Raw genomic sequence first — 19,887 nt, 5'->3', positions numbered from 1 at the left:
CTGCCCTGGAGGAATCTGTTTCCCCTGCCCTGGAGGAATCGGTTCACCCTGCCCTGGAGGAATCTGTTTCCCCTGCCCTGGAGGAATCGGTTTCCCCTGCCCTGGAGGAATCTGTTTCCCCTGCCCTGGAGGAATCTGTTTCCCCTGCCCTGGAGGAATCGGTTTCCCCTGCCCTGGAGGAATCTGTTTCCCCTGCCCTGGAGGAATCGGTTCACCCTGCCCTGGAGGAATCGGTTTCCCCTGCCCTGGAGGAATCAGTTCACCCTGCCCTGGAGGAATCGGTTCACCCTGCCCTGGAGGAATCGGACTCTGAACCGAAGACTATATCCTAATATCTCAACCACCACGAGGTCCGTTAGCTTAGCGCCGCAACACATAACCAACAGGTTGTTTACCCCAGCTCTGATAGGCCCAGTAGAATCATACCACAGGTTGTTTACTCCAGCTCTGATAGGCCCAGTAGAATCATACCACAGGTTGTTTACCCCAGCTCTGATAGGCCCAGTAGAACCATACCACAGGTTGTTTACTCCAGCTCTGATAGGCCCAGTAGAATCATACCACAGGTTGTTTACCCCAGCTCTGATAGGCTCAGTAGAACCATATCACAGGTTGTTTACCCCAGCTCTGATAGGCCCAGTAGAACCATACCACAGGTTGTTTACCCCAGCTCTGATAGGCCCAGTAGAACCATACCACAGGTTGTTTACCCCAGCTCTGATAGGCCCAGTAGAATCATACCACAGGTTGTTTACCCCAGCTCTGATAGGCCCAGTAGAATCATACCACAGGTTGTTTACCCCAGCTCTGATAGGCCCAGTAGAACCATACCACAGGTTGTTTACCCCAGCTCTGATAGGCCCAGTAGAATCATACCACAGGTTGTTTACCCCAGCTCTGATAGGCCCAGTAGAATCATACCACAGGTTGTTTACCCCAGCTCTGATAGGCCCAGTAGAACCATACCACAGGTTGTTTACCCCAGCTCTGATAGGCTCAGTAGAATCATACCACAGGTTGTTTACCCCAGCTCTGATAGGCCCAGTAGAATCATACCACAGGTTGTTTACCCCAGCTCTTATAGGCCCAGTAGAACCATACCACAGGTTGTTTACCCCAGCTCTGATAGGCCCAGTAGAACCATACCACAGGTTGTTTACCCCAGCTCTGATAGGCCCAGTAGAACCATACCACAGGTTGTTTACCCCAGCTCTGATAGGCCCAGTAGAACCATACCACAGGTTGTTTACCCCAGCTCTGATAGGCCCAGTAGAACCATACCACAGGTTGTTTACCCCAGCTCTGATAGGCCCAGTAGAATCATACCACAGGTTGTTTACCCCAGCTCTGATAGGCCCAGTAGAATCATACCACAGGTTGTTTACCCCAGCTCTGATAGGCCCAGTAGAACCATACCACAGGTTGTTTACCCCAGCTCTGATAGGCCCAGTAGAATCATACCACAGGTTGTTTACCCCAGCTCTGATAGGCCCAGTAGAATCATACCACAGGTTGTTTACCCCAGCTCTGATAGGCCCAGTAGAACCATACCACAGGTTGTTTACCCCAGCTCTGATAGGCTCAGTAGAATCATACCACAGGTTGTTTACCCCAGCTCTGATAGGCCCAGTAGAATCATACCACAGGTTGTTTACCCCAGCTCTTATAGGCCCAGTAGAACCATACCACAGGTTGTTTACCCCAGCTCTGATAGGCCCAGTAGAACCATACCACAGGTTGTTTACCCCAGCTCTGATAGGCCCAGTAGAACCATACCACAGGTTGTTTACCCCAGCTCTGATAGGCCCAGTAGAACCATACCACAGGTTGTTTACCCCAGCTCTGATAGGCCCAGTAGAACCATACCACAGGTTGTTTACCCCAGCTCTGATAGGCCCAGTAAAACTACACTATCTGTGTTTCCTAAACAAACATCACAGAAACGTTGCTCTGGTCTGCTCTGCCATTAACATCCTAATGTAGTGTCTGTCTGGAGGACAGTGTTCAGTGTTCTCACCCTATAACTAAGTATGACTACAGTGATGTATAGAGACCCTGGATTGCTCATGCTATGTATTGGCCATTGACAAGCCACCGGTCAGCCATTGGAATACATTGGAATTCTACAGGGACATAATATCATTTAAAAGTATCTGCATTAAACGAAAATAACTGCTTTTCTTAAGCTTCCAAAATATTTTTTTACTAGGTTGGGGGAGTGCCAAGATGGATGCGTGGTGGCTTCAAAACAGCTCCTCTCTTTCATCTAGTGTATATATAAGTCATTGTTTGCGTTCTAAATGGCACCCTATTCCCTATATAGTGCACTACTTTTTTTACCATAGTCTCTGGTCTAGACTATGGTTGTGCACTATATAGGGACTATGAGGAATATAGGGTGCCATGTGCACTAAGAACTCTCACAGAGCTGCTCCATGTGTCTCAGAGGAGATCTGTGCCAAGAGGACCAGAGGAGCAGGGGAGCAGAGGAGCAGGGGAGCAGGGGAGTAGAGGACCAGGGGAGCAGAGGAGCAGGGGAGCAGAGGAGCAGGGGAGCAGAGGAGCAGGGGAGCAGGGGAGCAGGGGAGTAGAGGACCAGGGGAGCAGGGGTGCAGGGGACCAGGGGAGCAGGGGTGCAGGGGACCAGGGGAGGAGAGGACCAGGGGAGCAGGGGACCAGGGGAGCAGAGGAGCAGAGGACCAGGGGAGCAGAGGAGCAGAGGAGCAGAGGAGCAGGGGAGCAGAGGACCAGGGGAGTAGAGGACCAGGGGAGCAGGGGAGCAGAGGAGCAGAGGACCAGGGGAGCAGAGGACCAGGGGAGCAGAGGAGCAGGGGAGCAGAGGAGCAGGGGAGCAGGGGAGCAGGGGAGCAGAGGAGCAGAGGAGCAGGGGAGCAGAGGAGCAGGGGAGCAGAGGAGCAGGGGAGTAGAGGACCAGGGGAGCAGAGGAGCAGGGGAGCAGAGGAGCAGGGGAGCAGAGGAGCAGAGGAACAGGGGAGCAGGGGAGCAGGGGAGTAGAGGACCAGGGGAGCAGAGGAGCAGGGGAGCAGAGGAGCAGGGGAGTAGAGGACCAGGGGAGCAGGGGAGCAGAGGAGCAGGGGAGCAGAGGAGCAGAGGAACAGAGGACCAGGGGAGCAGGGGAGCAGGGGAACAGGGGGTCTGTCCTGACCAATAATAACTGGCCTTTGTCTGATGCTGTAATTTGACACTCAACAGAACACAAGCAGAAGGAAGCCTGTTGAATGTTAAGGCAGCAGCATTGTGTTGACCTCTTATATAAAGTGTAACTTGACATGCACATAGAATGTCAATGAGGAACTGGAGGGAGGCTGGTCTTGGCTGCTTGAGTTCCTACTATAGACTTTGTAGTCTGTCCTCAAGACTGACTGGCTGACTGACTGATAGACTGACTGACTGATAGACTAACTGACTGATAGACTGACTGGCGGGAGACTGACTGGCGGGAGACTGACTGACTGACTGACTGATAGAGAGACTGACTGACAGAGAGACAGACTGACTGAGAGGCAGACTGACTTACAGACTGACTGACTGACTGGCTGGCTGGCTAGCTAGCTGACTGGCTGGCTGGCTGACTAGCTGACTGACGGACTGGCTGGCTGGCTGGCTAGCTGGCTGACTGACTGGCTGGCTGACTAGGAGACTGCACTGACAGACTGGCTGGCTGGCTAGCTGGCTGACTGACTGGCTGACTGGCTGACTAGGAGACTGCACTGACAGACTGACTGGCTGGCTGGCTAGCTGGCTGACTGACTGGCTGGCTGACTGACTAGGAGACTGCACTGAGGAAACAAACAACAATACATAATGGAAAACAGCCAATAGGCCGAGCCAATCAACTTAATGGAAAGGGAGAACTTGGAGTTCTATGAGCAGCAAGCTTGAATAGTGCAGAAGACATTCTGTAGTCTACGTGACTGAGAATGGTCACTGAATGTTTTCTATTCAGGACACCAACAAAAGTGACTCATGGTTGACAGTGACCCTCGTGTTCAGTGGGCTGTGCTGCCAACCTCACGAGCTGTGTTTGACTTTCCAACTGTGAGATAAGACTGTATCAGAGAAACAATACCAAGTTGTCTAACACTTAAAATTGACCTTGATTTTCTCTCTTTCTTTCCCTCTCCCCCTTCATCTTTACCCCCCCTCCTCTCTCCAGGTCTCCCCCGAGGCCCAGTCCAGGTAGTCTACACTACTCTGATGAAGATGTCAGTACCAAGTATAATGATCTGATCCCTGCAGAGAACAGCAGCCTGACTGAGAAGCACTCTGAGATATCAGACTCACAGGTACAGTTACTGTAGACAACAGGTACAGTTACTGTAGACAATCAGTACAGTTACTATAGGGGACAGGTACAGTTACTATAGGGGACAGGTACAGTTACTATAGGGGACAGGTACAGTTACTATAGGGGACAGGTACAGTTACTATAGGGGACAGGTACAGTTACTATAGGGGACAGGTACAGTTACTATAGGGGACAGGTACAGTTACTATAGGCGACAGGTACAGTTACTATAGGCGACAGGTACAGTTACTATAGGGGACAGGTACAGTTACTATAGGGGACAGGTACAGTTACTATAGGCGACAGGTACAGTTACTATAGGCGACAGGTACAGTTACTATAGGGGACAGGTACAGTTACTATAGGGGACAGGTACAGTTACTGTAGACAACAGGTACAGTTACTATAGGCGACAGGTACAGTTACTGTAGACGACAGGTACAGTTACTGTAGACTACAGGTACAGTTACTGTAGATTACAGGTAGAGTTACTGTAGACAACAGGTAGAGTTACTGTAGACGACAGGTACAGTTACTGTAGATGACAGGTACAGTTACTGTAGATTACAGGTAGAGTTACTGTAGACAACAGGTAGAGTTACTGTAGACGACAGGTACAGTTACTGTAGCCGACAGGTAGAGTTACTGTAGATTACAGGTAGAGTTACTGTAGATTACAGGTAGAGTTACTGTAGACGACAGGTACAGTTACTGTAGATTATAGCAGCCTGACTGAGAAGCCCTCTGAGATATCAGACTCACAGGTACAGTTACTGTAGACGACAGGTACAGTTACTGTAGACAACAGGTACAGTTACTGTAGACGACAGGTAGAGTTACTGTAGACGACAGGTACAGTTACTGTAGACGACAGGTACAGTTACTGTAGACAACAGGTACAGTTACTGTAGACGACAGGTACAGTACATAAACCCATCATGAGCTGAATTCTGTCAGAGTTTAGCGATCACTGAGAGCAATGTAACGTCTATTGTCATGTCTTGTTCTATCCTCACCTTCCTCCTCTCATGTAGAATTGGTAAGAACCAAAACATTGTCAGTACGAAGGGTCAGTTTCAAGTGCGTCACCACCAACTAGAATGGCCTGTTATTGACATAAAATACAGCTGACATGACTGACATTTCTCCCACCCACTCTGAGTTTCTTATTTTCTCTCTCTCTCTCTCTCTCTCTCTCTCTCTCTCTCTCTCTCTCTCTCTCTCTCTCTCTCTCTCTCTCTCTCTCTCTCTCTCTCCCTCTCTCCATCTCCCTCTCTCTCTCCCTCTCTCCGTCTCTCTCTCCCTCTCTCTCTCTCTCTCTACCCCCCCTCTCTCTCTCTCTCCCTCTCTCCGTCTCTCTCTCCCTCTCTCTCTCTCTACCCCCCCCCCTCTCTCTCTCTCCCTCTCTCCGTCTCTCTCTCCCTCTCTCTCTCTCTCTCTCTACCCCCCCTCTCTCTCTCTCTCTACCCCCCCCCCTCTCTCTCTCCCTCTCTCTGTGTTTTTATATGAGTTATTATTTCTCCCATGGGAAGGAAGGACTGGTCTTATTCTCATGTCTCAATCCCTCATGTCCTGTCATGGCTTCAGTACCAGTTAATTCTCAGACTCGAACAGGAAATGTCATGTCAATCTGAGGTACTGGACGTGTCAGTGTGTAGCAGTTCCATGGCACCAGGCTCAATCACACAGAGCTCAAGCCAGGATAAGGAAGAAAATACAATGAGAACCCAGGTGTAGCATGTAGAATAGTGAAACTCACTGTTCAGCGACATTGAGAAGGTTCAATAGTAACATGCTGTAAAACAATACATCCCTCTGTGTGTGTGTGTGTGTGTGTGTGTGTGTGTGTGTGTGTGTGTGTGTGTGTGTGTGTGTGTGTGTGTGTGTGTGTGTGTGTGTGTGTGTGTGTGTGTGTGTGTGTGTGTGTGTGTGTGTGTGTGTGTGTGTGTCATCATATCCCCTGTACCCTCAGCAGTATTCATGGTCTATTAGCTAGACAGACAGATGTTGTAGTTTCCAGCAGGAGAGAGACGGTTCATTTATTTGTCTTAGTGTCAGGTAAACAGTGACTGCCATGCAGGGGAGTAGAATAACAGTAGTTTGGGGCTCCAGGGAGAGACCAGTGTTTATTCAGAGTTGGGTTGAACAATGTTGTTACTGTGCTGTACAGGTACGTGCAAACACAGACAGCCAGGGTGTTGGAAGACAGATGTTACCGTTGACAGAGTCCCATACCCTCCCCTCTCTCCCCCAACACTCCCTCTCTTCCCAGTGTTCTCCCTCTCTTCCCAGCGTTCTCCCTCTCTTCCCAGCGTTATCTCTCTCTTCCCAGCGTTCTCCCTCTCTCCCCAGTGTTCTCCCTCTCTTCCCAGCGTTCTCCCTCTCTTCCCAGCGTTCTCCCTCTCTCCCCAGTGTTCTCCCTCTCTTCCCAGCGATCTCTCTCTCTTCCCAACGTTCTCACTCTCTTCCCCGCGTTCTCCCTCTCTTCCCAGCGTTATCTCTCTCTTCCCAGCGTTCTCCCTCTCTCCCCAGTGTTCTCCCTCTCTTCCCAGCGTTCTCCCTCTCTTCCCAGCGTTATCTCTCTCTTCCCAGCGTTCTCCCTCTCTCCCCAGTGTTCTCCCTCTCTTCCCAGCGTTATCTCTCTCTTCCCAGCGTTCTCCCTCTCTTCCCAGCATTCTCCCTCTCTCCCCAGTGTTCTCCCTCTCTTCCCAGCGTTCTCCCTCTCTTCCCAGCGTTCTCCCTCTCTTCCCAGCGTTCTCCCTCTCTTCCCAGCATTCTCCCTCTCTTCTCATAAGATGAAATAAAGTTCAATGGAGTGGAAGACATTTCAGAATAATGTCTGGAACGGATTGAATGAAATGGCATCAAACAGATGGAAACCATTCCACTCATTCCGCTCCAGCCATTACCACGAGCCCATCTCCCTAATTGGGGTGCCACCATTCTCCTGTGATAGTTGTATTGTTCTCTGTCCATCTATAGGAGACTCTTGTTTACACGTATCAGATCGGTGCTCCTCAGGGATTTGGGTGAGGTCCTGCTGTCTGTTAGCAGTCTGTTAGCTGTGTGTTAGCTGTCTGTTAGCTGTCTGTTAGCTGTGTGTTAGCGGCTGGGAGAGAGATCCCAGATAATAGTAGGTCCTGCTGTCTGTTAGCTGTCTGTTAGCTATCTGTTAGCTGTCTGTTAGCTGTGTGTTATCTGTCTGTTAGCTGTGTGTTATCTGTCTGTTAGCTGTGTGTTATCTGTCTGTTAGCTGTGTGTTAGCTGTCTGTTAGCTGTCTGTTAGCTTTGTGTTAGCTGTCTGTTAGCTGTCTGTTAGCTGTCTGTATTAGCTGTGTGTTAGCTGTCTGTTAGCTGTCTGTTAGCTTTGTGTTAGCTGTCTGTTAGCTTTGTGTTAGCTGTCTGTTAGCTTTGTGTTTGCTGTCTGTTAGCTGTCTGTTAGCTGTGTGTTAGCTGTCTGTTAGCTTTGTGTTAGCTGTCTGTTAGCTGTGTGTTAGCTGTGTGTTAGCTGTCTGTTAGCTGACTGTTAGCTGTGTGTTAGCTGTGTGTTAGCTGTGTGTTAGCTATCTGTTAGCTGTGTGTTAGCTGTCTGTTAGCTGTGTGTTAGCTGCCTGTCACCTGTGTGTTAGCTGTCTGTTAGCTGTGTTTTAGCTGTCTGTTAGCTGTCTTTTAGCTGTGTGTTAGCTGTCTGTCACCTGTGTGTTAGCTGTCTGTCACCTGTGTGTTAGCTGTCTGTCACCTGTGTGTTAGCTGTCTGTTAGCTGTCTGTCACCTGTGTGTTAGCTGTCTGTCACCTGTGTGTTAGCTGTCTGTTAGCTATCTGTCACCTGTGTGTTAGCTTACTTGGCGACAGATCTCAGATAGTAGCAGGCTAATCGACAGTCTCGACTTTTCTTTGTTAGATGAAGACCATTATAACGTGTTGGTAATCATGCCCTTTAGACCTGTAGAACAAAGCTGTTAGTAAATCAGGTTGACAATGAATCATAATTCCCATAGGAAGTCTTAATCTTCTTATTGTGTGTTTGCTTTGAGTTGCCTACACCCACTGACTAGAGTCCTCACTCATCTGAAACTGTGTTTGATGTAGATAGTATCTACACCCACTGACTAGAGTCCTCACTCATCTGAAACTGTTTTTGATGTAGTTAGTATCTACACCCACCGTTCTCACTCCTCATCTGAAACTGTGTTTGATGTATGGTAGCTAGTATCTACAACCACCGTTCTCACTCCTCATCTGAAACTGTTTTTGATGTAGCTAGTATCTACACCCACCGTTCTCACTCCTCATCTGAAACTGTGTTTGATGTAGTTAGTATCTACACCTATTTTCATTCCTCAACTAAAACCACTATTCCTTCTTGTCCGACCCCAGGGCAGCGACAGCGAGTACGAGGTGGATCAGAACCGGGGCGGGCAACAGAAGACACACTCCTTCGTCAACCACTACATCAGTGACCCCACCTACTATAACTCCTGGCGCCGCCAGGAGAAGGGCGTCTCTCGCCCCCCGGCCTACGGATATACACAGCCAGAGCCGCTGCACCCCCAACCCCTGGCTGAGCAAGATCCCATCCAGCCCACCACCAACACCACCCCGAGACACCCTCCACCCCTGCCCCCACTACCCCCCCTGCTGCCCCGGGCCCTCTCTCCATCCCCCCAGCCCCAGGGCCTCCAGGGGCTCCGTAGCCAAGGGGGTCTCATCCAGGGTCTGGCACCCCAGGGTCAGGGCACACTATTCAGGCCGAAGGGCAGCCGGACTCCAACTCCCTCGCTGCTGTCCTGTTCTGTGTCTGAACCCCCCAGCCAGCACGGGACCCTCCTGTACAGCAGTAGGCCTCCAAGCAGCTTGGGCTGTTCCTCCACCCAGCAGCCTCCTACCGCGGGCTTCTCCTCTTTCGTTTGAACCACGTTTAACACACTGCTCCCAGTAGGAACATACAGTGGGGCAAAAAGTATTTAGTCAGCCACCAATTGTGCAAGTTCTCCCACTTAAAAAGATCAGAGAGGCCTGTAATTGTCATCATAGGTACACTTCAACTATGACAGTCAAAATGAAAAAAAAATCCCGAAAATCACATTGTAGGATTTTGTAAGGAATTTATTTGCAAATTATGGTGGAAAATAAGTATTTGGTCACCTACAAACAAGCAAGATTTCTGGCTCTCATGGACCTGTAACTTTTTCTTTAAGAGGCTCCTCTGCCCTCCACTCGTTACCTGTATTAATGGCACCTGATTGAACTTGTTATCAGTATAAAAGACACCAGTCCACAACCTCAAACAGTCACACTCCAAACTCCACTATGGCCAAGACCAAAGAGCTGTCAAAGGACACCAGAAACAAAATTGTAGACCTGCACCAGGCTGGGAAGACTGAATCTGCAATAGGTAAGCTGCTTGGTTTGAAGAAATCAACTGTGGGAGCAATTATTAGGAAATGGAAGACATACAAGACCACTGATAATCTCCCTCGATCTGGGGCTCCACGAAAGATCTCACTCCGTGGGGTCAAAATGATCACAAGAACGGTGAGCAAAAATCCCAGAACCACACGGTGGGACCTAGTGAATGACCTGCAGAGAGCTGGTACCAAAGTAACAAAGCCTACCATCAGTAACACACTACGCCGCCAGGGACTCAAACCCTGCTTAAGCCAGTGCATGTCCAGGCCCATCTGAAGTTTGCTAAAGAGCATTTGGATGATCCAGAAGAAGATTGGAGAATGTCATATGGTCAGATGAAACCAAAATATTACTTTTTGGTAAAAACTCAACTCGTCGTGTTTGGAGGACAAAGAATGCTGAGTTGCATCCAAAGAACACCATACCTACTGTGAAGCATGGGGGTGAAAACATCATGCTTTGGGGCTGTTTTTCTGCAAAGGGACCAGGACGACTGATCCGTGTAAAGGAAAGAATGAAAGGGGTCATGTATCGTGAGATTTTTTTGTGAAAACCTCCTTCCATCAGCAAGGGCATTGAAGATGAAACGTGGCTGGGTCTTTCAGCATGACAATGATCCCAAACACACTGCCCGGGCAACGAAGGAGTGGCTTCGTAAGAAGCATTTCAAGGTCCTGGAGAGGCCTAGCCAGTCTCCAGATCTCAACCCCATAGAAAATCTTTGGAGGGAGTTGAAAGTCCGTGTTGCCCAGCAACAGCCCCAAAACATCACTGCTCTAGAGGAGATCTGCATGGAGGAATGGGCCAAAATACCAGCAACAGTGTGTGAAAACCTTGTGAAGACTTACAGAAAACGTTTGACCTCTGTCATTGCCAACAAAGGGTATATAACAAAGTATTGAGATAAACTTTTGTTATTTACTTATTTTCCACCATAATTTGCAAATAAATTCATTAAAAATCCTACAATGTGATTTTCTGGATTTATTTTTCTAATTTTGTCTGTCATAGTTGAAGTGTACCTATGATGACAATTACAGGGCTCTCATCTTTTTAAGTGGGAGAACTTGCACAATTGGTGGCTGACTAAATACTTTTTTTGCCCCACTGTACATCCCAGAGGTCTCTTTTTTTATCCCTCATTCACACTATAGAGCTGAGCCCTACTGGGCTAGCTAGCCCTCATTCACACTATAGAGCTGACCCTGAGCCCTACTGGGCTAGCTAGCCCTCATTCACACTATAGAGCTGACCCTGAGCCCTACTGGGCTAGCTAGCCCTCATTCACACTATAGAGCTGAGCCCTACTGGGCTAGCTAGCCCTCATTCACACTATAGAGCTGAGCCCTACTGGGCTAGCTAGCCCTCATTCACACTATAGGGCTGACCCTGAGCCCTACTGGGCTAGCTAGCCCTCATTCACACTATAGGGCTGACCCTGAGCCCTACTGGGCTAGCTAGCCCTCATTCACACTATAGGGCTGACCCGGAGCCCTACTGGGCTAGCTAGCCCTCATTCACACTATAGGGCTGACCCTGAGCCCTACTGGGCTAGCTAGCCCTCATTCACACTATAGGGCTGACCCTGAGCCCTACTGGGCTAGCTATTCCCTCATTCACACTATAGAGCTGACCATGAGCCCTACTGGGCTAGCTAGCCCTCATTCACACTATAGGGCTGACCCTGAGCCCTACTGGGCTAGCTATTCCCTCATTCACACTATAGGGCTGACCCTAAGCCCTACTGGGCTAGCTAGCCCTCATTCACACTATAGGGCTGACTCTGAGCCCTACTGGGCTAGCTAGCCCTCATTCACACTATAGGGCTGACCCTGAGCCCTACTGTGCTGGCTTGGATAGTTTCTTTCCACATGATCCTGTCCAGCACGGTTCCATCTACTATATTGGATGTGTAACCTGGCCAGCGCCGTACAGCTCGCTTTGGCTCATAGTGAAAAGGGGAATATTTTGTTGTAGTTGGTTTTACTCGCGTTTTTTCTGTTTGTTTCTTAATGACAACGATATTTAAAGGTGTTCTCTCGATATTATAGTAAACATTGCAGGCATCTTGGATAGTATTTTCGCTCACCCGTGTGTGTGTGTGTGTGTGTGTGTGTGTGTGTGTGTGTGTGTGTGTGTGTGTGTCTATGAGTGAGCGAGAGAAAGAGAAAGAGAGAGCGAGAGAAAGAGAGTGAGAGAAAGAGAGAGCGAGAGAAAGAGTGAGAGAGAGAGAGTTACATTTCTAAAAAAAAAAAGACAATCATTCAGAATGTTCCTGATGCTTGGCATCATTAATAATAGTATTTTACAGGACAGCCACGACACGTGACCCAGGAGATGAGTATTGAAGCCTTCATGAACAAGAGAGCAGGACCTCGCCACAAAGGACCAGCGGACTGTGTCTTACAGAGAATGACACAGAACACAATGAAAGGGAAAAACACTCCATGTGGGCTGGAAATATGAACCAAGGACGAACGTAAGAGACAACTGTAACAGGACAAATGACTTCTGGTTCCACGACACTCAATCAGCTACAACGGCTTCAACACCTTCCATGGTCTCCTCACTTAAACCCAAAACATTGTTGCTATTTTATATGTACATATGTGATGTGTATTTTGTCTTCATTTTGTTGAACCGATATTTATTTCTTAATGGTATCTATCAATCACTTCTGTAATGGTAATGTTATCAATCTCATTTTTAAAAAAGTATTGCATAATGTAATCTGTCTGCTACAGCTACAGTACATTCCTCTGCAGCTGCGTAATGTAATCTGTCTGCTACAGCTACAGTACATTCCTCTGCAGCTGCATAATGTAATCTGTCTGCTACAGCTACAGTACATTCCTCTGCAGCTGCATAGTGTAATCTGTCTGCTACAGCTACAGTACATTCCTCTGCAGCTGCGTAATGTAATCTGTCTGCTTACAGCTACAGTACATTCCTCTGCAGCTGCGTAATGTAATCTGTCTGCTACAGCTACAGTACATTCCTCTGCAGCTGCATAATGTAATCTGTCTGCTACAGCTACAGTACATTCCTCTGCAGCTGCATAATGTAATCTGTCTGCTACAGCTACAGTACATTCCTCTGCAGCTGCGTAATGTAATCTGTCTGCTACAGCTACAGTACATTCCTCTGCAGCTGCATAATGTAATCTGTCTGCTACAGCTACAGTACATTCCTCTGCAGCTGCATAATGTAATCTGTCTGCTACAGCTACAGTACATTCCTCTGCAGCTGCATAATGTAATCTGTCTGCTACAGCTACAGTACATTCCTCTGCAGCTGCATAATGTAATCTGTCTGCTACAGCTACAGTACATTCCTCTGCAGCTGCATAATGTAATCTGTCTGCTTACAGCTACAGTACATTCCTCTGCAGCTGCATAATGTAATCTGTCTGCTTACAGCTACAGTACATTCCTCTGCAGCTGCGTAATGTAATCTGTCTGCTACAGCTACAGTACATTCCTCTGCAGCTGCATAATGTAATCTGTCTGCTACAGCTACAGTACATTCCTCTGCAGCTGCATAATGTAATCTGTCTGCTACAGCTACAGTACATTCCTCTGCAGCTGCGTAATGTAATCTGTCTGCTTACAGCTACAGTACATTCCTCTGCAGCTGCATAATGTAATCTGTCTGCTACAGCTACAGTACATTCCTCTGCAGCTGCATAATGTAATCTGTCTGCTACAGCTACAGTACATTCCTCTGCAGCTGCGTAATGTAATCTGTCTGCTACAGCTACAGTACATTCCTCTGCAGCTGCATAATGTAATCTGTCTGCTACAGCTACAGTACATTCCTCTGCAGCTGCATAATGTAATCTGTCTGCTACAGCTACAGTACATTCCTCTGCAGCTGCATAATGTAATCTGTCTGCTTACAGCTACAGTACATTCCTCTGCAGCTGCATAATGTAATCTGTCTGCTACAGCTACAGTACATTCCTCTGCAGCTGCATAATGTAATCTGTCTGCTACAGCTACAGTACATTCCTCTGCAACTGCATAATGTAATCTGTCTGCTACAGCTACAGTACATTCCTCTGCAGCTGCGTAATGTAATCTGTCTGCTACAGCTACAGTACATTCCTCTGCAGCTGCATAATGTAATCTGTCTGCTACAGCTACAGTACATTCCTCTGCAGCTGCGTAATGTAATCTGTCTGCTACAGCTACAGTACATTCCTCTGCAGCTGCATAATGTAATCTGTCTGCTTACAGCTACAGTACATTCCTCTGCAGCTGCATAATGTAATCTGTCTGCTACAGCTACAGTACATTCCTCTGCAGCTGCATAATGTAATCTGTCTGCTACAGCTACAGTACATTCCTCTGCAGCTGCATAATGTAATCTGTCTGCTACAGCTACAGTACATTCCTCTGCAGCTGCGTAATGTAATCTGTCTGCTACAGCTACAGTACATTCCTCTGCAGCTGCATAATGTAATCTGTCTGCTACAGCTACAGTACATTCCTCTGCAGCTGCAGAACGTTGAATGTGGTTCTTCAACGCTTTACAATATGATTTCGGCTTTAATTCCACCTAAACATGCAGATAAATACCCACATTTGTTGTATTGTAATATTGATTTTGACCCAAGTATTATGGGACATTTCTAACGGGATGGAAACGTTTGGAAGAAGGTCCCTGATCACATCCAAGGTCCATCAGGACACTTTTAATCACCTGTGTTGTTGTGTGCTGAAACTCACTGTACACATCATCAACCACATGATCATGGTACTACTGCAACAATAAATTATTTTATTTTCTACAAATTGTCTCTTTGAACACCTCAAATTGTAAGCCTTGAAATAGATACCCAGACTCTGTTGAATGCTCCTGTAGTTTATTCAGTTTCTACCTGAAGGGTCAGTCTCATAGGTCTGTAGGAGATATCAAGACCCCCACTAAAGTTAAATAATCAGGTTCAGTCTCATAGGTCTGTAGGAGATATCAAGACCCCCACTAAAGTTAAATAATCAGGTTCAGTCTCATAGGTCTGTAGGAGATATCAAGACCCCCACTAAAGTTAAATAATCAGGTTCAGTCTCATAGGTCTGTAGGAGATAAAGACCCTCATTAAAGTTAAATAATCAGGTTCAGTCTCATAGGTCTGTAGCAGATATCAAGACCCCCACTAAAGTTTAATAATCAGGTTCAGTCTCATAGGTCTGTAGGAGATATCAAGACCCCCACTAAAGTTAAATAATCAGGTTCAGTCTCATAGGTCTGTAGGAGATATCAAGACCCCCACTAAAGTTTAATAATCAGGTTCAGTCTCATAGGTCTGTAGGAGATATCAAGACCCCCACTAAAGTTTAATAATCAGGGTCAGTCTCATAGGTCTGTAGGAGATATCAAGACCCTCACTAAAGTTTAATAATCAGGTTCAGTCTCATAGGTCTCTAGCAGATATCAAGACCCTGACTGAAGTTAATAATCATTAATATGTTGAAGTCTGAATAACATGAACTCGTCCATGTTCATGTACTGTAGCTAGGCAACGCTACTGAAAGAACCCCATCCTCCTTCACATAGAACACAACTCTCAGAGCCAGAAGGATGACTGACACTAGATGCTGATAGGCAGATAGATGACCTGATTCTTCCCAGCCACATCAGAGACAGAGCAGGGACAGAGACAGAACAGAGCCGAGATGAGACAGGGACAGAGACAGAACAGAGATGAGATGAGACAGGGACAGAGACAGAACAGAGATGAGATAAGAGAGGGACAGAGACAGAACAGAGATGAGACAGGGACAGAGACAGAACAGAGCCGAGATGAGACAGGGTCAGAGACAGAACAGAGATGAGATGAGATGAGACAGAGACAGAACAGAGATGAGACAGGGACAGAGACAGAACAGAGATGAGATGAGACAGGAACAGAGACAGAACAGAGACAGAACAGAGATGAGACAGAGACAGGGACAGAGACAGAACAGAGATGAGACAGGGACAGAGACAGAACAGAGATGAGATGAGACAGAACAGAGACAGGGACAGAGTCGAGATGAGACAGGGACAGAGACAGAACAGAGATGAGATGAAACAGGGACAGAGACAGAACAGAGCCAAGATGAGACAGGGGCAGAGATGAGATGAGACAGGGACAGAGACAGGACAGAGCCGAAATGAGACAGGACAGAGCCGAGATGAGACAGGGACATAGACAGAACAGAGACAGAACAGAGCCGAGATGAGACAGGGACAGAAACAGAACAGAGACAGAACAGAGCCGAGATGAGACAGGGACAGAGACAGAACAGGGATGAGATGAGACAGGGACAGAACAGAGCCAAGATGAGACAGGGGCAGAGATGAGATGAGACAGGGACAGAGACAGGACAGAGCCGAAATGAGACAGGACAGAGCCGAGATGAGACAGGGACATAGACAGAACAGAGACAGAACAGAGCCGAGATGAGACAGGGACAGAAACAGAACAGAGACAGAACAGAGCCGAGATGAGACAGGGACAGAGACAGAACAGAGATGAGATGAGATCAAATCAAATCAAATTTATTTTATATAGCCCTTCGTACATCAGCTGATATCTCAAAGTGCTGTACAGAAACCCAGCCTAAAACCCCAAACAGCAAGCAATGCAGGTGTAGAAGCACGGTGGCTAGGAAAAACTCCCTAGAAAGGCCAAAACCTAGGAAGAAACCTAGAGAGAAACCAGGCTATGTGGGGTGGCCAGTCCTCTTCTGGCTGTGCCGGGTGGAGATTATAACAGAACATGGCCAAGATGTTCAAATGTTCATAAATGACCAGCATGGTGGAATAATAATAAGGCAGAACAGTTGAAACTGGTCTGTGATCTCTTGCATGAGACTAGCCGGATTTGAAAAAGTCGCTTTTTGATGAAAAAAAGTTCTGATGTCCGCAATTATTTCCTCTTTAGACATGTCACCCACTTTGACGCTAAAACAAAGTCAAGTCACAGGCCTGCAGATGAGACAGAGATCCCAAATAGTTGGTTTCTTAGTCAAAAAAATATTTTGGACAAAAGACATTTTGTCTGCAAAATAGAAGTGACATATTTGTGACAAAAAAGTGACATATTTGAAACGTGCCATTACAAGTAAACGAAACCAACCGAAACAGTTCGGAAGAGTTTGTGTAAATATTATGATGACATTTTGTGACGTTTTTGTTTGTTTTGGACTTCAGTGAGGGGTTTTTTTCCGGCTGTTTGGGCGCAGCCATTCTGGAGGCAAGCTGAAGTTCGGAGCCGAAGCTCCTTCGTTGCTGATTGGTCAACAGTAACGATTCTTTAATAACGAGAGACGACTCGTTTTCATGCATTTTTTCATTGAGAAATACTGCACCAAACATCTGAGTTAGATGAAAGAACTGGTTCTTAACTGACTTGCTTAAATAAATTAAATAAAAACATTTAAAAAATGTAAAATTACGAGACTAAAATCTCCTCTTCTTAGACTAATTCTGACTATTTTGAGGAAATATACTTAATCTCAAAATGGACAAACAGTACTATTGCCACCTTTTTCTAATTTTTCAAGCAAAGGTCTTTTAAGGGAGTATGAGAGCGCTCGTTCGGATTCGGCTCGCCGAGTTAGGCTAGGCGCCAGCCGAACTGAAGAATGCTGACGCCTTAAGCCGTCCGGCCTCACACACACCAGGAAACTTCCTCTTAAACTGTGCATCCTCTACTTAAAGGCTGTTATCACCCCCTTGAGAGGAGCCCTTTTCCATAGGCTAAAACATGTTACCTCTCCCGCCCCTGAGTCGAACCAAACGCAATGCTCGGTCCGTCTGGGTTACCCTATCATAATGAATCTGCTATGAATCTGTTGATAGACTGCATTCCCCCCAGCAGACTTCCACCCACCTCAACAACGCATGCTGGTCATGCACCTTTGTTTTATAAACCCTGCACCTATTGGAAATCATCTTGTAAGTCATGTGACTATAGGTCTACCTATCCCCTCCCTGGACAGTAAGTCATGTGACTATAGGCCTACCTATCCCCTCCCTGGACATTAAGTCATGTGACTATAGGTCTACCTTTCCCCTCCCTGGACAGTAAGTCATGTGACTATAGGTCTACCTATCCCCTCCCTGGGCAGTAAGTCATGTGACTATAGGTCTACCTATCCCCTCCCTGGGCAGTAAGTCATGTGACTATAGGTCTACCTATCCCCTCCCTGGGCAGTAAGTCATGTGACTATAGGTCTTCCTTTCCCCTCCCTGGACAGTAAGTCATGTGACTATAGGTCTACCTATCCCCTCCCTGGGCAGTAAGTCATGTGAGTATAGGTCTACCTATCCTCTCCCTGGGCAGTAAGTCATGTGACTATAGGTCTACCTTTCCCCTCCCTGGACAGTAAGTCATGTGACTATAGGTCTACCTTTCCCCTCCCTGGGCAGTAAGTCATGTGACTATAGGTCTACCTATAGTCCCCGCGATATGCAACTGTTCAGGGAAGTCAGGAACCAATACACGCAGTCAGTCAGGAAAGCAAATGCCAGCATCTTCAGGCAGAAATTTGCATCCTGTAGCTCTAACTCCAAAAAGTTCTGGGACACTGTGAAGTCCATGGAGAACAAGAGCACGGTCACCACCGATAAATCCATGATTATCGAAAACTTCAACAAGCATTTCTTAACTGCTGGCCATGCCTTCCTCCTGACTACTCCAACCTCTGCCATCAGCTCCGCCCCCCCCCCCCCCCCCCCCCCCCCCCGCAGCTACTCGCCCAAGCCTCTCCAGGTTCTCCTTTACCCAAATCAGCTGGGCTTGACAATCTGGACCCTCTATTTCTGAAACTATCCGCTGCCATTGTCGCAACCCCTATTACCAGCCTGTTCAACCTCTCTTTCATATCGTCTGAGATCCCCAAGGATTGGAAAGCTGCCGCAGTCATCCCCCTCTTCAAATGGGGAGACACCCTGGACCCAAACTGTTACAGACCTATATCCATCCTGCTCTGCCTATCTAAGGTCTTCGAAAGCCAAGTCAACAAACAGGTCACTGACCATCTCGAATCCCACCGTACAATCTGGTTTCCGAGCCGGTCACGGGTGCACCTCAGCCACGCTCAAGGTACTAAACGATATCATAACCGCCATCGATAAAAGACAGTACTGTGCAGCCGTCTTCATCGACCTTGCCAAGGCTTTCGACTCTGTCAATCACCATATTCTTATCGGCAGACTCAGTAGCCTCGGTTTTTCTGATGACTGCTTTGCCTGGTTCACCGACTACTTTGCAGACAGAGTTCAGTGTGTCAAATCGGAGGGCATGCTGTCCGGTCCTCTAGCAGTCTCTATGGGGGTGCCACAGGGTTCAATTCTCGGGCAGACTCTTTTCTCTGTATATATCAATGATGTTGCTCTTGCTGCGGGCAAGAGATCCCCTGGTCCACCTCTACGCAGACGACACCATTCTGTATACTTCCGGCCCGTCCTTGGATACTGTGCTATCTAACCTCCAAACGAGCTTCAATGCCATACAACACTCCTTCCGTGGCCTCCAACTGCTCTTAAACGCTAGTAAAACCAAATGCATGCTTTTCAACCGTTCGCTGCCTGCACCCGCACGCCCGACTAGCATCACCACCCTGGATGGTTCCAACCTAGAATATGTGGACATCTATAAGTACCTAGGTGTCTGGCTAGACTGTAAACTCTCCTTCCAGATTCATATCAAACATCTCCAATCTAAAATCAAATCTAGAGTCGGCTTTCTATTCCGCAACAAAGCCTTCTTCACTCACGCCGCCAAACTTACCCTAGTAAAACTGACTATCCTACCGATCCTCGACTTCGGCGATGTCATCTACAAAATAGCTTCCAATACTCTACTCAGCAAACTGGATGCAGTTTATCACAGTGCCATCTGTTTTGTTACTAATGCACCTTATACCACCCACCACTGCGACCTGTATGCTCTAGTCAGCTGGCCCTCGCTACATATTCATCGCCAGACCCACTGGCTCCAGGTCATCTACAAGTCCATGCTAGGTAAAGCTCTGCCTTATCTCAGTTCACTGGTCACGATGGCAACACCCACCCATAGCACGCGCTCCAGCAGGTGTATCTCACTGATCATCCCTAAAGCCAACACCTCATTTGGCCGCCTTTCGCTCCAGTTCTCTGCTGCCTGTGACTGGAA

At 47.5% G+C, this 19,887-nt stretch overlaps 1 protein-coding gene across 1 annotated transcript in view; it reads left to right on the top strand.

The window, feature by feature from the left end:
• LOC110512656 (protein sidekick-2-like) overlaps positions 1-9,299 on the top strand; it is a gene marked incomplete at its 5' end in the record, with an annotated part of 75,587 nt that extends 66,288 nt beyond the window's left edge. Inside the window, 2 exons of the mRNA XM_036973362.1 lie at positions 4,178-4,307; positions 8,688-9,299. Of these exons, the coding sequence (XP_036829257.1) occupies positions 4,178-4,307; positions 8,688-9,221 (664 nt within the window). The remainder of the gene's footprint in view (positions 1-4,177; positions 4,308-8,687) is intronic.
• Between the last annotated feature and the right edge of the window lie 10,588 nt (positions 9,300-19,887).

This window comes from Oncorhynchus mykiss, unplaced genomic scaffold, assembly GCF_013265735.2.
Source record: "Oncorhynchus mykiss isolate Arlee unplaced genomic scaffold, USDA_OmykA_1.1 un_scaffold_235, whole genome shotgun sequence".
Classification (NCBI taxonomy): Eukaryota; Metazoa; Chordata; class Actinopteri; order Salmoniformes; family Salmonidae; genus Oncorhynchus; species Oncorhynchus mykiss.
The sequence above is the reverse complement of the archived record's forward strand: the minus strand, read 5'-3'. Positions and strand labels throughout refer to the sequence as shown.